At 34.1% G+C, this 19,795-nt stretch overlaps 1 protein-coding gene across 5 annotated transcripts in view; it reads left to right on the forward strand.

The window, feature by feature from the left end:
• The window catches only part of TMEM135 (transmembrane protein 135), a 460,344-nt gene that overhangs the window by 116,069 nt on the left and 324,480 nt on the right, over window positions 1-19,795 (forward strand). For 4 of the 5 annotated variants that reach the window (XM_086678532.1, XM_086678530.1, XM_025928628.2 and 1 more), the window contains one exon: window positions 4,123-4,188. The exons of the other annotated variant lie outside the window; for it this stretch is intronic. In XM_086678532.1, coding sequence (XP_086534658.1) covers window positions 4,123-4,188 — 66 coding nt within the window. The remainder of the gene's footprint in view (window positions 1-4,122; window positions 4,189-19,795) is intronic. 5 annotated transcript variants of the gene reach the window in all.

A 19,795-nucleotide genomic window follows, 5' to 3' on the forward strand; every position in this document is an offset into this window, starting at 1 on the left:
TTTCATTGTTCCAAAATTCTATTTTAAATGTTTTATCTTTTAGTGTAACAAAAGTTGTTACTTTTTTTTTTCCTTTTTATTATTACCAAACAGTATATGTGCATGTTGAATGTTAGAAAGTAAAGAAAAGGAAAACATCCAGAGACTACTACTGTTATCAACTCAGTATAAATCCTGGATCTTTTTAGATTTGAACACATACACATACAAACACAAGGATCCAGCCCAGAGCTTTGCATTTATTATGTAGATTTCATGTCTCCTAAGTCTCTTTTTATCTAACACTCTTTTAAAAAGCAGTCTCTCTTGGTACCCTATTTTTAAATAAGGACCTGTAGATTTTTTTTCCTTTGCCACTGACAGAAAATGTTTAATGAGTGTTTTTGTAGTAATCATTTTAATTATCAAAACTCAAGGAGAGGGGAATTTCAATGAAGAATTTGCTGGTGGTAAATTTATAAATGGTAAGAGTTAGCCCTGTATCTCATTGTTTTTTGATACTTGTTAGCCATTGTTTGGGTACAAGTAAATTAAAAGCAGTCTCTTTAGTAGAGGTCAAAAGAATGTTGTACACTCCAGCGCTTCCCTATAGAATCAAAGGAACCTGAGCTGAATTGACAGAGTGCGGTTAGAATGAGCCATCCTTGAAAATGTTGGTGGGAAGAGCTGATGAAATAAATCAATTTAGTTGGAAACAAAAGATTGGATTTGGTATTCTTCTACTGGAGATAATGTAGAAAAAGAAGTAGATCTTCAAACTACCTCTGGTTTTTGAGACACGAGAAAGCAAATAGTTTGATCTGGTTTAGAGAAGTTTTTGCATATTTTATCACAAGTGCTTGCTGCCTCCACCTGTCACCTTTTGCTCCTCAAATATATACAGTAACTAACCTGACCTACATGAGTACCATTAATCACATCCCAGATTAAAGTTTAAAAAGAAACAGGAAGATGGAAGATGTAATTTAATGTATATATCATGAAGAATAGAAAAAATACAAGTACATCACTGGTGTGAAATTTTTTTCCTTCAGTAGCAGTGTCTGTAAATAGATTTTTCAACATCTAGCTTTATATGCTTTAGTAAAATTCGTTTGTCAGCAAAGTTGTTCATTTAAAATCTGTTTTTTGTTTGGGTATGTGAATAACCCCTTTCCTTTTCTAATAATGGCCTATTTTAGTGAATTATGAGTTTGGAATTATCTTCTTATTGTGATACATTCACAAAATTTAGCAGTGTTTTCTCTAAAAGATTTTTTATTTTCTAACTTAGCACGTAGATATCAACTCCCAACCTCTGGGTGTGTGTTTAGGACTTTAAAACTAAAGATTGCTCTTCTAATTTAAAAAATGTTAGAAAAAATTTACTTTACTTTTATTTATAAATCACATGCTGTATTTTACCAATAAATGTTGAATTAAAAGTTACTTTTAAATTCATATCTGGTCTAGGGTTGCTCACTTTGCCTTGATAATTCCTAAACTGTGAATCTTTTTAGCTTTCTAATTCTGTGACTGTGTAGATTTGTAACAACAAAGATGTATGATTTTCAGCCTTAGCTGGGCTTTTAGTGTTGCTTGGCAGTTCTGTCCCCTTCTGTTTTACTTTTACATTACATAGTCCCTTCCACCCCCCTCCCTCCTTCATTCAGTGTCTTTGTGATTCTCAGAAGATTATCCTGTCCTCTAGTTGCCTGGGGGAAGGGGGAGGGCTAAGGGCAGAGGGAGGGATAGGGAAAGCATGCTCCTCTATTTGTACCTTCTCCCTTTTAACACAGCGGATGGATAGCTGTGTGCTCTTGATCCTGTCTTCCACAGGAATCCCCTTCCATTTCCCTCCCTGTGTCTAAACTTCTTCCACCTTACTGACAACTTCTACTTAGCCATTAAAAACTTGTTTAAATCTCTTCTATCCTAAAAGTATACTGTTTTCAGTTTTCTCTCAACTCTGTTCTTTCTACCAACAACTCATTCTCATTTCTTACCTTTATTGTCAAACTTTTTGAAAGAGTTTGCTTACACTGTTTGACTTTTATATCCTTTCATTCAGTCCTTGACTATATTCTTATGTGCACCACTCTATAGAAATTGTAAAGTATTTGACCTCTTTGCAAAATTGGACACTATTGATATACTTAAAATCAATCTTTAAAAGTTACGAAAAAAAGTTTTGATCAGGATTTATATGTAGTTTAAGCAAATAGTGTGCTGCGAAGCTAATGGAAAAAGAGTGGTATTCTTCTTCACCTCTTCTCATGCCTGATTTTCACAACCTAGAGGCAACCACATGCAAACTTTTATTTATTTCTTCTGTTGTTTACTTCCTTAAATCTAAATGATATTGTATCTACTTATATTACCCTGATCTCACTGATTTTGCAACATTTTACCTAATAATAACCTTTGCAAATATATATATTTTAATGATCATGTGCACTTTCCTTTCTTTTGTCCTCCAGGTTTTCATCCCTCCTACCCTTTGGATTTCTTTAGATATTCATTCAGTTTTTAAATTTAGAATTGTCTTTTTTATTTTTTGGTTCATTTTTGGGGTTCCTAATTCTTAAAATGTGTGTTTTGTAGAACATCCTTTGTGTTATATTTTCTATTATTGAAGGTTGGAAATGCCTTTCTCTTATGCCAGGTTAAAAATTAGTAACACATGTTGAGCAGATGAATTTGCATCCTCTCGTTTTTTCAACCTTAGTCCCATGAAACCTTTTTCTCGGCCTCACTGGCTATCTTGTTTGTCTTTGCACATGCCAAGCATAATCTTACCTATTGGCCTTTGTATTTCTTGCCCCCTTGTACTGGAATACTTTCTCATGGACTGAATGAGAAATTCATATCAAACCCCTACCCCTCAGTGTCATGGTATCAGGAGGTGGGGTAAATCAGATTAGATGAGGAGCATTCATGGTGGAATCAGGGCACTTATACGAGTAGAGAAAGAACTTGCTTCTGTTTGTTTCCAGCCATCCAGGAACCAGGAAGCAAGTCCTTGCTAGACACTGAATCCTCCCTTATTTTTCTTCTAAGAGTTTTATAATTTTAGCTCTTATATTTAGGTCTTCGATCCCTTTTGAGTTAATTTTTGTATGTGGCATAAGGCAAAGGTGCAAATTCATTCTTTTGCATGTGGATATTAAAAAGATTGTCCTTTCCCCCACTGAATGATTTTGGTAGGCCATGTATGCAGGGGTTTTATTTTTGAGCTCTCTATTCTATTTGATTGACCTATCTGTTTGTCTACGACTGTACCACACTGTTTGATTACTGTAGCTTTGAAATAAGTTTTGAAATCAGGAAGTTTGAGTTCTCACTTTGTTCCTCTTTTTCAAGATTGTTTGGGGGTATTTGGAGACCCTTGGGTTCTGTATCAATTATAGGATGGAGTTTTTTTATATTTCTGTAAAACAGTCATTGGGATTTTGGTAGGATTCACACTGATTCTATAGATCATTTTTGGTGGTATCGACATCTTAACATTTGTCTTCCAGTTCATGAACACAGGATGTCTTTCCATTTACTTATGGTTCTTTCATCTCTTTTAGCAGTGTTTTGTAGTTTTCAGTGAACAAGTCTTTTGCCTCTTTGGAACTATTAATTTCATTTTAGGATTATTCATTGTTAGTGTATAAAAAGCAATCACTCTTTTTTGGTATTATTTTATGTGTGGAATCACAGAATTATTTCATCTTCTGTCAGTATTTCAGTAGCAGTGAAGTGATTTCAACTAAACTTAAATGGAATGAAAAATAGAATAAATGATAATTTCTGAATTGAATTCAAGTGCTAGCTTATTACTTAATCTTTTTAATCAAACTAAGGTTTAAACTTATCTAAGTGTACTAATTTGAAACCATATAGATATGGGTGAATACTATCAGATCAAATAACCTTTGAAACAATTTCACTTGAGTTCTTGATAACATTAAAACATTCTGAAAATGATATTTCTGAAGTAGAATGTAGATCATGTACCTCTTATTGTGCTGTATTGATGCTCCTCTAGAAGTTGCTAGAAATGTAATAGTAATGAATGTTTTCTTCAGTTTTGGGATGGGAGTACAGAATATAAATGATATATTTTTGCTTTTTTTTTTTTTTTTAAATTCACAGGCCACAGAAACACTATTTAGAATGGGAGTAGCAAGAGGAACCATCACAACGTTAAGAAATGGAGAAGTAAGATGAGAATTTTGACATAAATATTATTTCCATTCCTTAGTCTGCCATTTTTAAAATATAAAATGTGAATTCTGTGATAATTTATATAACAAATTGAGAAATATTTGGTGAGTGAATCTTACCTACAAATCTGTTCTAGTTCAGTCATATTGGAACCAGACCTTAGGTTGAAAACAAAATGCTAAGTCTTTTAATCTTTGGTTGCCGATTGCTTTTACTGTTAAAAGAAAATGATATTTTATGTAATAGTAAGTTTTACAAATATATATATTTTTAATGAAAATAATCCTGTGCTTTTTCCTTTCTTTTTATCCTATGTCCTACAGATCTGATACTTCTTTCTTAGGATAAAATAATTTGTAATGTTGACATTTATCACACAGAGAACGAGAGAGACAAGAGACAAAAGGTGTGGTGGGGGGACAGAAACGAATTTAGTCTGTTTTATAGTTGAGGCTCAATTAAGGAACAGATTCTAAGTTTTGACTTTTCTAAATGTTTCTACCAATTCTTAAAAAAAAAAAAAATGCTACCACTGGAAATAAATTTTCATTCCAGAATGATTATCAGCCTAATTACCACTCTGTCTGCCTTTTCTTAATTCACTTTCTCACTAAGACATGCTTAAGTTGATGTAGAATATGACATCACATTGCCATATTCCTTTTTCTGTTCTACTAGCAAATACTTAAGGATAAAATATAGTGTTCCTTATTCTAGTATTAAGTTCTTTTATTTAATTTGATATTTATAATTCAGTAACCTAAGTATTTAATAGTAGAAGTGACTGAATATCTGAGGAGTTAACTGAAATTGTGTTTTTGTATGATTATAAATTTTGTCAGTCAATATATCTTCTTGTTAGGAAAAATGTACAATCATTTGGAAATGATATACTCTTAAGTGTTGAATTGTATCTTGGCAAGGCACTTCGGTATTAACTTGTAGTATATATTTTGTCAATGAAAAAGACTTAACTGATCCCTTTGTATTCTCAACTAACTATAGTATGTGGTACCATTTTGAGAAAAAAAAAATCCCACTAATAAAGTCAGACATATTTATCTGCCTAGAATATACCAAAATAAATTTCATATTTTAGTAAATACTATGTATTTTCTCTTGGGCGGTGGCAGTTAATTTTTAAATTTTATCTTCTGTTAAAGGAAGTTTGGGGAAATGCATGCGAGACAGTTTTAAAAGTAATCTTTTGAGCATATCAACACATATTGGATATGTACATATTTTACATAATGGAGAGGAAGTGGGTAAAGCAGCCCACTTTTGATCCATTTCTCCCCCAGTTACTAAGGAATTAGGGATTGCACAGGTTGCTAACTTTGTTAACAGGTATTAATGTTGGACAAAGTTTTTAAGCACTGACTTTCAGTTTCTAAAATGAAGTTAAAACTGTTAAGATGCACATTGTTTTCTTTTACATTTTAGGATCTCTGAAAATGGTATGTGTCTTCTAATCTGTGATATCTCATAGTTACCATATAGTATTTTTCATGTTTTAATATGTCTTAAATTTTGAGGTTTCTTATAAGTCTGTGATATGTTGGTGTTGATAACAAATGATAATATTTTGTAGTTTAAAAAAATACAGTGATGTAGTAAGTATTCAGTAAATGGTATTTAGAATAGGCTACAAATTAATTTTAATTTAATTATTTGACTTGGAAAATAGAGAATTAAGACAAAACCCAAAGATATTAAATATGTGTATACACAGCATAGATTTTTGGAGATGCTGGGCTAAGTGTTATGGAAATGGATAATATAGCATGATTCTGGCCTTTAGAAGTGCTTACTCTCTGGTTGAGAAAATAATTGCTTCAATACCTGGGGAAAAAAATCTGGTAGAGAGTAAAAAATACTTAGTTTATGTTGAGTCTGGAAGTAACTAGAGTCCAGATTCCATTTGGAATGTGCTAAATTTTAGTTAGTATCAAGGCAATAATAGAGAATTTGTTTGGGAGAAGGAGAAAACCTAAAAGGCTAACAATTTAATGGGTTATTTAAAGAGAAGCTGAAATCACCATATTTATCATATTGGAAACTTTATGATATTCTAAGGGAGGAGAGGGGTCGGCAGCTTACTTATTCTAGGGCATTTACAAAATTGTTCTAGCCCATTGCTGTGAAAATTTCTGTTAAACAGTAGATTAAGAAGTAACCCCGTGACAATGCTATCAGGTAGCAAGAATGAAGACTGATATATCCGAATTACAAAAAATAAGTAAGCTGTTATCTGGTTGCATGATGACATTGAACTTTTCTTGTCTGCCCTTCCCTGTGTTCTAAGTCTAAGCCTACACATTTTGTCTAGTTATTGGGAATTTCTACTTGGATGTTTTAAGAACTGTTGAGACCAGAAAACATGGTTTCTTTCTCAGAAAATAAGAAGGTAGGGGCACCTGGGTGGCTCGGTCGGTTAAGTGTTTAACTTTGGCTCAGGTCATGATCTTGTGATCTGTGAGTTCAAGCCCCACAATGGGCTCTGTGCTGACAGCTCAGAGCCTGGAGCCTGCTTTAGATATTGATTCTCCCTCTCTATCTGCCCCTCCTTTGCTCATGCTCTGTCTGTCTGTCTGTCTCTCTCTCAAAAATAAATAAACATTAAAAAAAATAAGGTAGTTTTTGAAGGAGTTTGAAACTAACTTTATAATATGTTATAATGCATCATTGGAGGATTTAAGCAAAGGAGTGACACATTATATTTTTAATTCTTCATCCCCACTCTGCAAAGGGGAAATTATTCTCATTTTATAGATAAAATGAGGCTCAGAGAGTTTAGACATTAGTCTGTGATCAAACAGCTAGGAAATGGGAGAGAGACAATTTGAACCCCTGTCTGACTCTAATTCCCATTCATTCCCATCATACAATATAATCTCCTTCAATGTAATTCACTTAGACTAGAGTTTTCTGTTTATTCAATTATCCTATATTTTGACAATTAAAAAAGAGCACAGTAGCTAAGACCTCTGAGATTATTGTAATCAGCCATGATTTTTTATGCATTCTGATTATCCCTGTCCCCTTTTCATATGTATAAAGAAATATGTCACTTAAAATGAATGGTTCTATTTTGTCACTAAACAGTGACAGTTCTATTTTGTCACTAAATGTCTAACCATGTTGATATGTTCTTTGTACAGTCCTATATGTGGGCTAGATTTTTGTATCTTTATTAAATTACATAGGCAAGGAAGCAGACAGTTTTTCTGGGTAGAATTTTTTTTTCTTTTCACATTTTTATTTTAATTCGAGTAAGTTAACATATAGTGCAATTTTGGCTTCAGGAGTGGAAATCCAGAATTTATCACTTACCTGCAACACCCAGTGCTGATGATAACAAGTGCCCTCCTTAATATCCATCACCCATCTAGCCCATTCCCCATGCACATCCCTCCATCAACCCTTTGTTCTCTGTTGTTAAGAACAGAGTTCTTAAATAAGAAATTCTTAAATTAAGAAAATAACAGAGTTATTTTCTTATGGTTTGTTCCCCCCACCTCTTTTATATCTACTTCCCATATGTTAATCTGTTTTATTTCCTAAATTCCACATGAGTGCAATCTTACAATATTTGTCTTTCTCTGGCTGACATTTTGTTTAGCATAATACACTTTAGCTCCATCTACATTGTTGCAAATGGCAAGATTTTATTCCTTTTGATGGCTGAGTAATATTCCGTGGTGTATATGTATGTCTCTACATATGTATGTATATACACCACATCTTTATCATTCATCAGTGTATGGACACTTGGGTTCTTTCCATAGTTTGGCTATTGTTGATAATGCTGCTATAAACTTTGGGGTACATGTACTCCTTTGAATCCGTATTTTTGTATCCTTTGGGTAAATAGCTAGTAGTGCAATTGCTGGGTCGTAGGGTAGTTCTATTTTTAACTTTTTGAGGAACCTTCACACTGTTTTCCAGAGTGGCTGCACCAGTTTGCATTCCCACCAACAGTGCAAGAGTGTTCTTCCCTCTCCGCATCCTTGCCAACACCTGTTGTTTCTTGTGTTGTTAATTTTAGCCATTCTGATAGGTGTGAGGTGGTATCTTCTTGTGGTTTTGATTTGTATTTCCCTGATGATGAGTGATGTTGAGCATCTTACCATGTTTCTGTTGGCCATCTGGATGTCTTCTTTGGAAAAATGTCTATTCATGTCTTCTGCCCATTTCTTCACTGGATTATTTGTTTTTTGGGTGTTGAGTTTAGTAAATTCTTTATAGATTTTGGATTCTAACCCCTTATCAGATCTGCCATTTGCAAATATCTTCTCCCATTTCTTAGGGTGCCTTTTAGTTTTGTTGATTGTTCCTTTGTTGTCCAGAAGCTTTTTGTCTTGATGAAGTCCCAGTAGTTCATTTTTGCTTTTGTTTCCCTTGCCTCTGGCGATGTGTCTAATAAGAAGTTGTTGTGGCTGGGTTTAAAGAGGTTGCTACCTCTGTTCTCCTCTAGGATTTTGATGGTTTCCTGTCTCACATTTAGGTCTTTCATCCTTTTGAATTTATTCTTGTGTATGGTGTAAGAAAGTGGTCCAGTTTCATTTTTCTGCATATTTCTGTCCAGTTTTCCCAACACTGTTTGTTGAAGAGACTGTCTTTTTCCCATTGAATATTCTTTCCTGCTGTGTTGAAGATTAGTTGACCATATAGTTGTGGGTTGGGTAGAATTGTTTTAAATTTGTTTCTTTATTGGTGGGGCTTATTTATGAAATTTACCATTATCGCAGTTATTGAATGTGCTGGGCTCAAAAATTACACTTTTGTGATTTCTTTAGGAAAGATGTGATTCTATGTTCAGTCTTCCAGGTGTTTATGTATAGCGTAAAACAACCCTTTTGTTGAAAGATAGAATAATTCTTTTAAATTTATGTATTAAAAATATCTACTGGTTTTTTATATAATTTAAGATCTGAGTAAGTCAGAAAGTGGGTTTTTTCATTAGATTATTCTTAATTCAAAGTTTTGAGAGAGAACAAATTTTAGAAATTCTTTACTTTGGGAAGGTAGGATTGCAAGCTCCAGGTCTTAATTTAATCCTTTACCTTCTATTTATCAGCTCATCCTATCCAGTTCTTACAAGGATATCACTGGGAGTGTAGAATAAAGAAGTTAAATGACTTTTTATAGCCAGTGAGTTTACTTATCTTTTTAGCTCTATTAATTTTTATTAAAATTTTTTTTACATTTATTTATTTTTGAGAGAGAGAGAGAGATAGTGTGTGTGTGTGTGTGTGTGTGTGTGTGTGTGTGTGTGTATGTGTGTGAGCTGGGGAGGGGCAGAGAGAGAGGGAGACACAGAATCCAAAGCAGCTCTAGGCTCCAACCCATGAACCGTGAGATCATGACCTGAGCCGAAGTCGGATGCTCAACCAACTGAGCCACCCAGGTGCCCTTGTAGCTCTGTTAATTTTTAAAAATTTTATGTATTTCTAAAATGTTAAATATGCATACTTATTTTCATTGTTTTGAAAAAGTTTAATTTTTCATATCTATGTCTTTAGCATTACATTTGGAATTTTGGAGAGATGAATGGAAGGAGGAATAATCCTTTCCCATTTATTCAGCAAGTATTTATGGAGCACCTTCTATATTTATGGCATTGTTTTAAGTGCTTGTGATTTATGAGTGAGCAAATCAAACCAGTATCCTTGCCTTTGGGGGACTTACATTCCAGCCCACTAAAAACTTATGGAAGAAAATAAAAATATAGAAAGGAGCTAGAAAGTAATTACAATTACATACCTTTAAAAGAAATTATGAAGAAGTGTAAGGTTTAAGAGTACAAGTAATTTAACTAATAGAGGAAGAAACAAGTAATTAGAGTAAGGTTAAGTTAGTTTAGAGAATTTCTTAGGAAGCATATCTTCAGCTGAGCCTTATAGGAATTTATGAACATTGCTGAAGGAGAGGAGGTCAGAAGGCATTGTTAATTAGGAGAAAGTGTACAAATGGGCATAGTTGAGAGTTAAGGAGAGACATCTTGATGTAGAATTAAAAAGGAGGGGAGTAGGGTGTGGTGTTGAAGGGAAATAACATTTATTTAGTATCTGTTCTGGGCACTTAGTAATTATTCAGCTCATTTATATATCAAAACAACTTTCCATTTTAGATTCTTTTATCACAGTTCTTTCCAAAGGATGTGTTTAAAATTCAAGAAAGTATAGCTGACTTTAGAACAACACAAGATTTGAACTGCACAGGTCCACTTATATATGGATTTTTTTAATTTTATAAATGCATTTTGTCTTTCTTATGATATTCTTAACATTTTCTTTTTTTCCTAGCTTACTTTATTATAGGAATACAATATATAAAACTTATAAAATAGGAAATATGTGTTAATTGACTGGTTAAGTTATCTTAAGGCTTGCAATCAACTGTAGACTATTAGTTGTTAAGTTTTTGGGGTGTCAAAAGTTATATGCAGATTTTTTACTGGGTAGGGTTTGGTGCCCCTAACCTCCACATTGTTCAAGGGTCAACTGTAGTTTGTTTGTTTGTTTGTTTGTTTTTTGAATTCATGTTTCCCTGATAATTTACCATACGAATGCTCACTTACATTGATTAAGCTTATGAATCAAGAATTAATACTTTATCTCCTTCCCAAATGGAATAGCCAGTTTTGTGTGCTGGAAAGAGCACTCGTCTGCATGCTAGTCGTGGGTTCTCTTCCTGCTGTACTATCTATGTGTTCTTGGGCAGTTTACTTAACTTCTTACAACTTCAGATTCGTACTTTAGAAAATGAATTGATTAGTTGATCTTTAAGATCCTATACAGCTGTAACATTTTCTACTTCTAGGCAGCTTTGTATATCCCCCTTCCCCTTTTTTAAAAAAGTCGTTCTTGGCCTTTACTGTACATGAGAATTGCCTTTGGAGCTGTATAAAATTTAGGTGCATGGACTCCATCCCCAAAGACTTTGTCTCTTGGGTCTAGCTTATGGCTCCAGTGTCTATATTTATATAGATTTACTCATCTAGTATACAACTACTAATCTATCATACAGAATTACTAAAATCTACTGATTTTAATGCCTAGCCACTTCTGTAAACTATTTTAAAGAAGTATTCTTCTTTTCTTTTATTAAAAATATTTTTTTTTTAACGTTTATTCATTTTTGGGAGATAGAGACAGAGTGTGAGGGGAGAGGGGTAGAGAGAGGGAGACACAGAATCCTGAGCAGGCTTCAGGCTCTGAGCTGTCAGCACAGGGCCCAATGTGGGGCTCGAACCCATGAACTGTGAGACCATGACCTGAGCTGAAGTCGGACGCTTACCCAACTGAGCCACCCAGGCGCCCCAATAAATATTTTTCATTGTTTCTTCTTTGAACTCAAGGAACACACAGTTTGAGTAAGGCAAAACAGATGAAGACATAGCAAGGGGTTTGAAATGTATTTAAAGATTTTTGTATATAAAGTAGAACACAGCAGCATGGATTGCTATTTTGGAAAGATGGATAGGGGATTTGACTCAGTATCTACTTTTGTTTTATATTGCTGTATTCTACATGCTTTATAAGAATGGAAATCTTTTTTGCCTTTCAGGAACAAAATGCCCTACATAAGTAATACAGAATATTTTGTTGTAGTGTAATTGCTGCAGTAAGAGTAGGAGCTCTTTGTTATGGATTTCTGTTTCTTCAGATTTAGCATCTGCCTAGCATATAATAAGGATCTTAGTATAGTTCTGATGAACAAGTAATAGAGTTATTTAGAAAGAATATCTGTGATAAATACCACTTTGATTTAATCAGCTCTCAGTTTAAGATAATTGTAACCATAAATATAGATTTATATGTGTAGTAAATACTAGGGTTATATTATTTCAAAATCATGAAATTGTGATATTAGTGATAAATTTTTTGACATTTTTTCATGAGTGAAAGACTATTTGAAGAGACTGAAATTTACATATTTAATATTCAATCTTGTTCACAGAGTTAATCGAGTATTTAAGATATTAAGATATACTTCCAACATTGTTAAAACTGTTAAAAATTATATTCAATTTAGTTTACTTTTTAAGTGTTTTTTCTTCTTTGTGAATGAGAATTCTTTATATAAAGAAACCTAGATGTAAGCTTTCATATATTTATATTTTTAAAATTGCATTTAGTTTTCTTAGTTAAATATTTTATTTATCTGTTTATTTTTACTCTTCTGTTTTAATACCACCTCAGGAAATATGTATGTCTCTAATAAGCAAAGTGTTAGTATTTCAAATACTGAGATCTTAGTGGCTTGGTGTCTAATGAATGCCAGGGTCTAGTGGCTGGTAAACTCTGATCAAATGAGGAAATACTATTGAGAGCATCTTAAAGATCTGAGGCATGGCACTGGAGTCAGATCTAGTGTCCCTTCCCTTCCTTTCTTTCCCTAAATATTGAGTCCCAGGGACTATACTAGGTGCTAGGTTTTAATGGTAAATAAAACTAGTATGGGTTCTTCTCTCAGGAAGCTTTATATATATAGTTTAGTAGCTGAATCTACAACCTGCCACTTATGACATTGCTACTCAGTGTCTTGTTCTGTAAATAGGAATAAATGCATCCACTTCATGCATTACTTTGTGAGAAGCAAATTAGATAACATGTATAAAGCAGTTAGCACAATGTCTGGCCCAAAGGAAGCCTATTAAAATTTAGTCTATACTGAATTATAACTTTTTTATTTAATTAAATATGATTAAGTATATTCTGTATTTGAGTATATGGAAATCTCTGGATTGTGGTTATTTGTAACAGTGTGTGAACTGAGAGTTGGTAATGAAAGACAGACTTTAAATATTTTGGTCAGCATATTTGTCAGTGCCCTCTGCTGTCTAATGCCGATAGCTCAGTTATATGAAGAATATATTTAGTTATGGACTTGACGTCTCCTACTCAACCAAATTCTGTAGAGCATGATTTTGTTTACATACATAGAATAAAACATAGCAGGAGTTAGTGCAATGGCAGAAAAACTGAAATGTACAAATAAACATAAGAATTCTATTAGAAAAACAGGGTGAAATCATGGAATAGTAGAAACTTAGTTCTGATAATTCCAAGTCTTAGTGGAGCAACAGATAGAATATAGCTAAAAAACAAAAACAAAAACAAAAGAAAACAAAAAACATATGGGGAAAATGGGTAGTATCCAGAGAAGGGGGAGAAGGAATAAATATGGAAAATGATCTAGAGAGAAAGGTTAGGGCCCAAAGAGGATTTATAACAAGTAAGCTAATGCAGGGAAATCCCAAAGCTTTCTTTAATGAGATGGGAAGAAATGAGTTTTGATTGCAGAACAGAAAGTTGGAGATAACTGAAGCCACTGGTCATTACTTTAGGGTGATGAAACATTCAGAGGCTTCAGAGAGGTTGTGGGATTGCTATCTTGCTCATTTTAAAAAGGTTTATTTCCTAATAGCCATCAATCTGGGTGCTTTAGATATTGAACTGCCAGAGGCAGAAGACTGGTTTACATAGCATCTTGGTAATATATATATGTGTATATATAGATACATATTTTTTTTCATTCTGTTTTTTTTTTTTTTTCAGTTTTATAATTCCATGAATCAAAACAGCATGCTATGTTTTGGCAGGTGCTCAGAAAATTTAGAATCCATGCCAGAATTACATTGATCTTCAGAACTTATATTTTAATTCTTGCTGGAAAATTTTGTCCTTGTCACTAAATCTGCTTCAAGTGGCTCATCATGTTATATGCTGTGACATTATTTCATACTCCTGTTGAACAGAGTTTATTTGGAAAATTCTGGTGCAGACAAAGAAGGCCAGGGGCTAAGCTGAGTTTTTAAAAATATCAGATCACAATATTTAAGCTTGGTGGCCTTGTCTATACCAATTCTGTATGTGCCTTTCCATACCGAGGTAATTATCTATTGAAGTGCCCTTATTTTCTTCATAATAGAAACTCTGCTTTTGATTTAAATACAAAAATAAATGTGCCATAATTTTGTCCTTAACCAAAACAAACAATATCTGGACAATGTCTGGCTAAGTATGGAATACTTAGGTTTTATTTTTCAAAAATTGGAAGGATTCTTAAGATAACATCAGTTTGTTTTGATCCTAATAGGAAGAGCTTTAGGCCAGGAAAGCAATTATTTCCACATGGGTAAAGCCAGCCCCAACTACTTCCCCTTCACCAACCCACTGAACTTAAACTTGCCTATCTTGGTTATATAGCTAAATGTGGTTGAATATATTAGAAAATGCAGGCTCTATTATAAAAATAGTCTTTAGATATACAGAAAATGTTTTTTGTACAAAGCATACCAAAGGAATTTTGTATAAAATGTTGGGATGAGTCCACCAACAAGTAATTTAAACTTTTTGAATTGCCGAAGAAATTTAATTTATACACACATATATGTATAATATATTTCTTACTATTTTGTTTGCACATCTTTTTTCTTTCTTTGTTGATTCTTGGCTGTATTGTCAATAGGTGAATTTGCTGTGTAGTGACAAGTATTGTTTGTGATGACTAGTAGGGATGTGGCATATCAGAAAAGAAAAGGTTGTGGTCTTTCTGGTGATCAACTCTGATCCTAAATCTATCATTGTGAATCACCTCATTAGCATAAGAGACACTCCTATCATTCTGGAAATTCTAAGGATGTTTGAAGTTGTGTACCAGAAACTGGGAACAGAGACCAGATATATTCTTTATTATAGCATAGTCTATAGATTTGCTTTTCCTGAAAATTTCATATATATGGAATTATACAGTAGGTACTCTTTTGTGTCTGACTTCTTTCACGTAGTATTTTTTTGAGGTTTATCCATATCAGGTTTTTCCTTTGTCATGACTGAATAGTATCCATTGTATGGATGATATTTGGCTTATCTATTAACTAGTTAATGAAGATTTGGATTACTTCCAGGTCTTGGCTTTTATAAATAATACTTCTTGCCGGGGTAGCTCAGTAGGTTGAACATCTGAGTAGGTTGAACGTTTCTGCTCAGGTCATGATCCCATGGTGAGCATGGAGCCTGCTTGAGATTCTTTTTCCCTCTGCCCCTCTCCCCTGCTTTTGCTGTCTCTCTCTAAAAATAAAACAAATTAAAAAAATTTACTTCTGTATTTGCCTAGAAGTCTTTGCTTGGTATATGTTTTTATGTCTCTTAGGTTGATACCTAAGATTGGAATTGCTAGGTCATCTGAGTAACTGTTTACGAAAAAGTGGCTTTGCCATTCTACATTCCCAGTGGCAGTGGACAAGGAGTCCAGTTTGTCAACATCTTTGCCAACATTTGGTATTACCAGTCTTTTTGATTATAGCCATTCTAGAAATATGTACTAGTATCTCATTATGGTTTTAATTTGCATTTCCCTAATGACTAATGATGTTGGGCATCTTTTTGTGTGCTTATTCATTTGTGTATCTTTGGTAAAATGTCTATTGGAATATTTTGCCCATTTCCTCATTGGGTTTGTTAATCATTGAATTGGAGCAGGTGACTTTTAAAAAATTCTGGATATAAATCTCATATTAAATACATGATGTAAAAAAATTTTTCCCCAGTCTGTGGTGTTTCTATTTTGTAAATAGTACTTTTTGAAAGTAAAATTTTAAATTTTGATGAAGGTTCAGTTTATTAATTGTTTTTTGTATTCTAGCTAAGAAATCTTTCCCTAATCCAGAGTTGCAAAGATTTTCTCCTATGTTTTCTTCTAGAAGTTTTATATTTTTTGGTTTTATATTTATTATTATTATTGTTATTTGATTTTTTCAAGTTTACTTATTTTGAGAGAGAGGGAGAAAGTGTGTATGCACGTGGGGAAGGGGCAGGGAGTGATTGGAGAGAGAAAGAATCCCAAGCAGGATCTGTGCTGTCAGCGCAAAGCCTGACGTGGGGCTCAATCTTACAAACACTGAGATCATGACCTGTGCTGAAATCAAGAGCTGGACATTTAACTGACTGAGCTACCCAGACACCCCGGGTTTTACATTTAGATCTGTGATCCATTTTGAGTTGACTTTTGCATATGGTGTGAGGCAGAGTTTCAGCTATTTATTTTGCTTATAGATACCCTGTTATTCCAGAATCATTTGTTGAAAAAACTCTCCTTTGCTTATTAAATTGCATGGACACCTTTGTCAAAATCAACTGACCATAAATGGTAGGGTTTATTTCTGGAAATTTTGTGATTCTCTTTCTGCTAAGTTGAAGGAAGTGGAGTCTGTCTTTGTCTGTCTCTCCCACTGATTACAACTAAAAACCCTGAACGGTATACATAAAGCAACTATCTGCAACCTTAAATGATAGCAGAAGATTGGAGAAAAGGGTCAAAACTGGAAGTGTGACTGATACCAGTGAAGTTTCCTGTTTCTTCCCACTCACCATCCTTTTTCTCCTTGTTTGCACTCCGGGGAATCTCCTATTCTTGATCTGTACAATGAGTACAGACAGAAAAAGCTCTAAGGGACCCCCTCTTCCTCTGTTTATGGTCAGAGAACTAGAAATGAGGGCTCCTGTATGAAGAAGACTGTAGAAAATCACTGTTTTCTTATTATGTTTTGCATTTTGGTTTTATTCTCCTGGTAGGACTCCAAGAACTGTCCTCGAGCAACACTGGTGGTAGTGATAGTCGCAGCTGTGCAGCCATTTAAAACTCAGATCTTTCCCTTTACCAGAGAAACTAGAAAAAGGGGTTCTTATAGTCCAAAGAGTGTGGGGAGAATATGTTATTTTTTGCTTTCTTCCTTTCTTGCAACTTCATCTCTGAGGCAGATGTAGTTGTAGTCCATGTGCAATGGTATGAGGGGGGTGGCAAAACCCCAACATAGTCAGAAGATCAAGAAAAGGAGCTTAGGAGACAGAATGTGGGGAAAGTCATGGAGAGACAGGAGGTAGAGAAAAAGATGACCTAAATCTGTCTATGACATCTGAGACTCACCTCTGAGCAGATCATGTATGTACTAACAATAAAGACTGAAAACTGAACTATACCATAGACCATTGCCCTTAGGTGGTGCATGTGGAGATATATTGAATACACTGAAGAAACTTGGGAGATTGAAAATGATATTGAAACCACAGCCCAGAGAAGGTGGGTTGGGACTTGTGGTTGGGACCTAGTTCGGATGATTGCCTTCAACAACATCGGCAAAAACAGCAGCAACAGCAACAACCACAAACAATAATTATCTGGAGGACCAAGAATCTTTAATGTGATCAGGAATGTCATAATACAAGTCTCTAGGACTTGTATCCAAAAGTATTTGGCATGCCAAGAACCAAGGAAATCATAACCAATTGTAGGGAAGACAGCAATCAACAGATGCCAGTGTTGACATGACATTGATGTTGGAATTATGAAAAAGTTTTCAAAACAACTGTTACAACCCTGAAAACATTGTTGATATGAATAGCAACATTGAAGTTCCCGGCAAAGAAAAAGAAACCACAGGAAGAACCAAATTGAAATTTTAGGACAGAAAATTAAAATAACTCAAATATTATTATTAAATATAAAAATAACTAAACATGCATTAGTTGAGTTCAACAATAGAGAAGACAAAGGAAAGAACAGTGAAGTTGAAGAAAGCTCAATAATAATTATGCAATCTACATGATAATCAGAAAAAGAGAACAATGAGCAGAGCTTAAGGACTAGTAAAGATCTAATATTTGTGTCAAAAGTGTCCCAGAGGAAATGCAAAGAGATTTGTGCAGAAAAAATATTTGAAGAAATAATGGCTGAAAACTTCCAAATTTCTATGAAAGACAAATTTATATGTTCATAAATCTCAATGAACACCTACTAATAGGCTAAATATTATTATAACATTCTGCAAAAGTCAAAACTTATAGGGATGGGAGAATGGATCCATGATTGTCAGAGATTGGAGATGGAGGAGAGGTTGATCACAAAAGGACAAAACAAGGGAATTTTTTGGTGTTGGAACTATTTTGGTATTGTGGTGCTGGTGGTAGGTGCAAGATTTTGTGTATTTGTCAAAACCAATGTAGTTATACAGTATAAAGTAAAATTTACTGTATGTAAATTTAAAAAGAAAAAAGTTAAGGCAACCAAAACATGTGTATTGGAAGAGAATGCCATGAAGAACACTCTGGTTCTGGGGCGCCTGGGTAGCTCAGTTGGTTAAGCATCAGACTTCAGCTCAGGTCGTGATCTCAGGATCTGCAGGTTTGAGCCACACCTCCGGCTTTTTGCTGACAGCTTAGAGCCTGGAGCCTGCTTCAGATTGGAGCCTGCTTCAGATTCTGTCTCCCTCTCTCTCTGCCCCTCCCCTGTTTGCACTCTGTCTCCCTCACTCTCTCAAAAATAAATAAACATGAAAAAAGTTAAAACAAAAAAGAATACTCTGGTTCTTACAATTTCTCCTGGACTGTTGAAGATTAAGGAGCAGAATTAAGGAGGCTCGTTCTACAGATTATTTTTTTCCTTTGGTTTCTTCCAGGATTTTTTCCTTATCTTTGATTTTCTGTAGTTTCAAAATGATATGCCTAGGTATAGTGTTTTTTATTTTATTTTATTTTATTTTATTTTATTTTATTATTTTATTTTATTATTTATTTATTTATTTATTTATTTATTTATTTATTTATTTATACATACTTTTCCTACTTAGTATTTTTTTGAGCTTGCTGTATCTGTTGTTTGGTGTGTTACATTAATTTAGGAAATTTTCAGTCAGTTTCGAATATTTCTTCTGTGCCTTTTTTTTCTACTCCTTTTGTTTATTCCCATTACATATATGTTACACCTTTTTAGTTGCCTGCAGTCCTTGGATATTTTGTTCTACTCTTTTCAGTCTTTGTTCTCTTTGCTTTTCAGTTTTTGAGGTTTCTATTGTGTATCCTCAAGTTCAGAGATTCTTTCCTCAGCCATGTTCAGGCTACTAATAAGCCAATCAAAGGCATTCTTCATTTCTGTTACAGTGTTTCTTATCTGTAGCATTTGTTTTTGATTTTTTTCTCAGGATTCCTATCTCTCTGTATACATTGCCCATCTGTTTTTGCATGCTGTCTACTTTGTCCATTAGAGCCCTTAGCATATTAATCATTATTGTTTTAAATTCCTTGTCTGGTAATTCTGACATTTGTGCTGTGTCTGGTTCTGATGCCTGCTTTGTTGCTTCAGATTTGGTTTTTGCTTTCTAGTATGTTTTGTAATTTTTCTTGAAAGCTAGACATGATGTACTAGGTAAAAGGAACTGCTCAAATAAGACTTTTGTAATGTGATGATGAAGTGTGGGAGGATGTGAAGCATTCTGTAGTCATATGCTTTCTTCTCAGTCTTTTAGTGAGACTGTGGTTTTGGACTGTGAACTTCAGAGATGTTTCTCAGGTTTTTTTCAACTCCCTTAGGTGGGACAGGATGGCTAACATGGGCTGGAGTTCTCTTCCCCTACATCAATTAGGCTCTGATAATACCCTAGCAACATAGGCTCTGAGGGTAGTCCTTGTTAAGAACAGAGTTTTATGGCTTATTTCAAAATGGTTCCTTTTCTCTTCCCTCTGCTTAGAAGCACTAGGGGATTTTTGTGTGATATTTACGGTGAGAACTCAGTCAAGCTTCTGCAGGTAAAACTCAC

Source organism: Puma concolor, chromosome D1 (assembly GCF_028749965.1).
Source record: "Puma concolor isolate L17-30 chromosome D1, mPumCon1.1.hap2, whole genome shotgun sequence".
Lineage (NCBI taxonomy): Eukaryota > Metazoa > Chordata > Mammalia > Carnivora > Felidae > Puma > Puma concolor.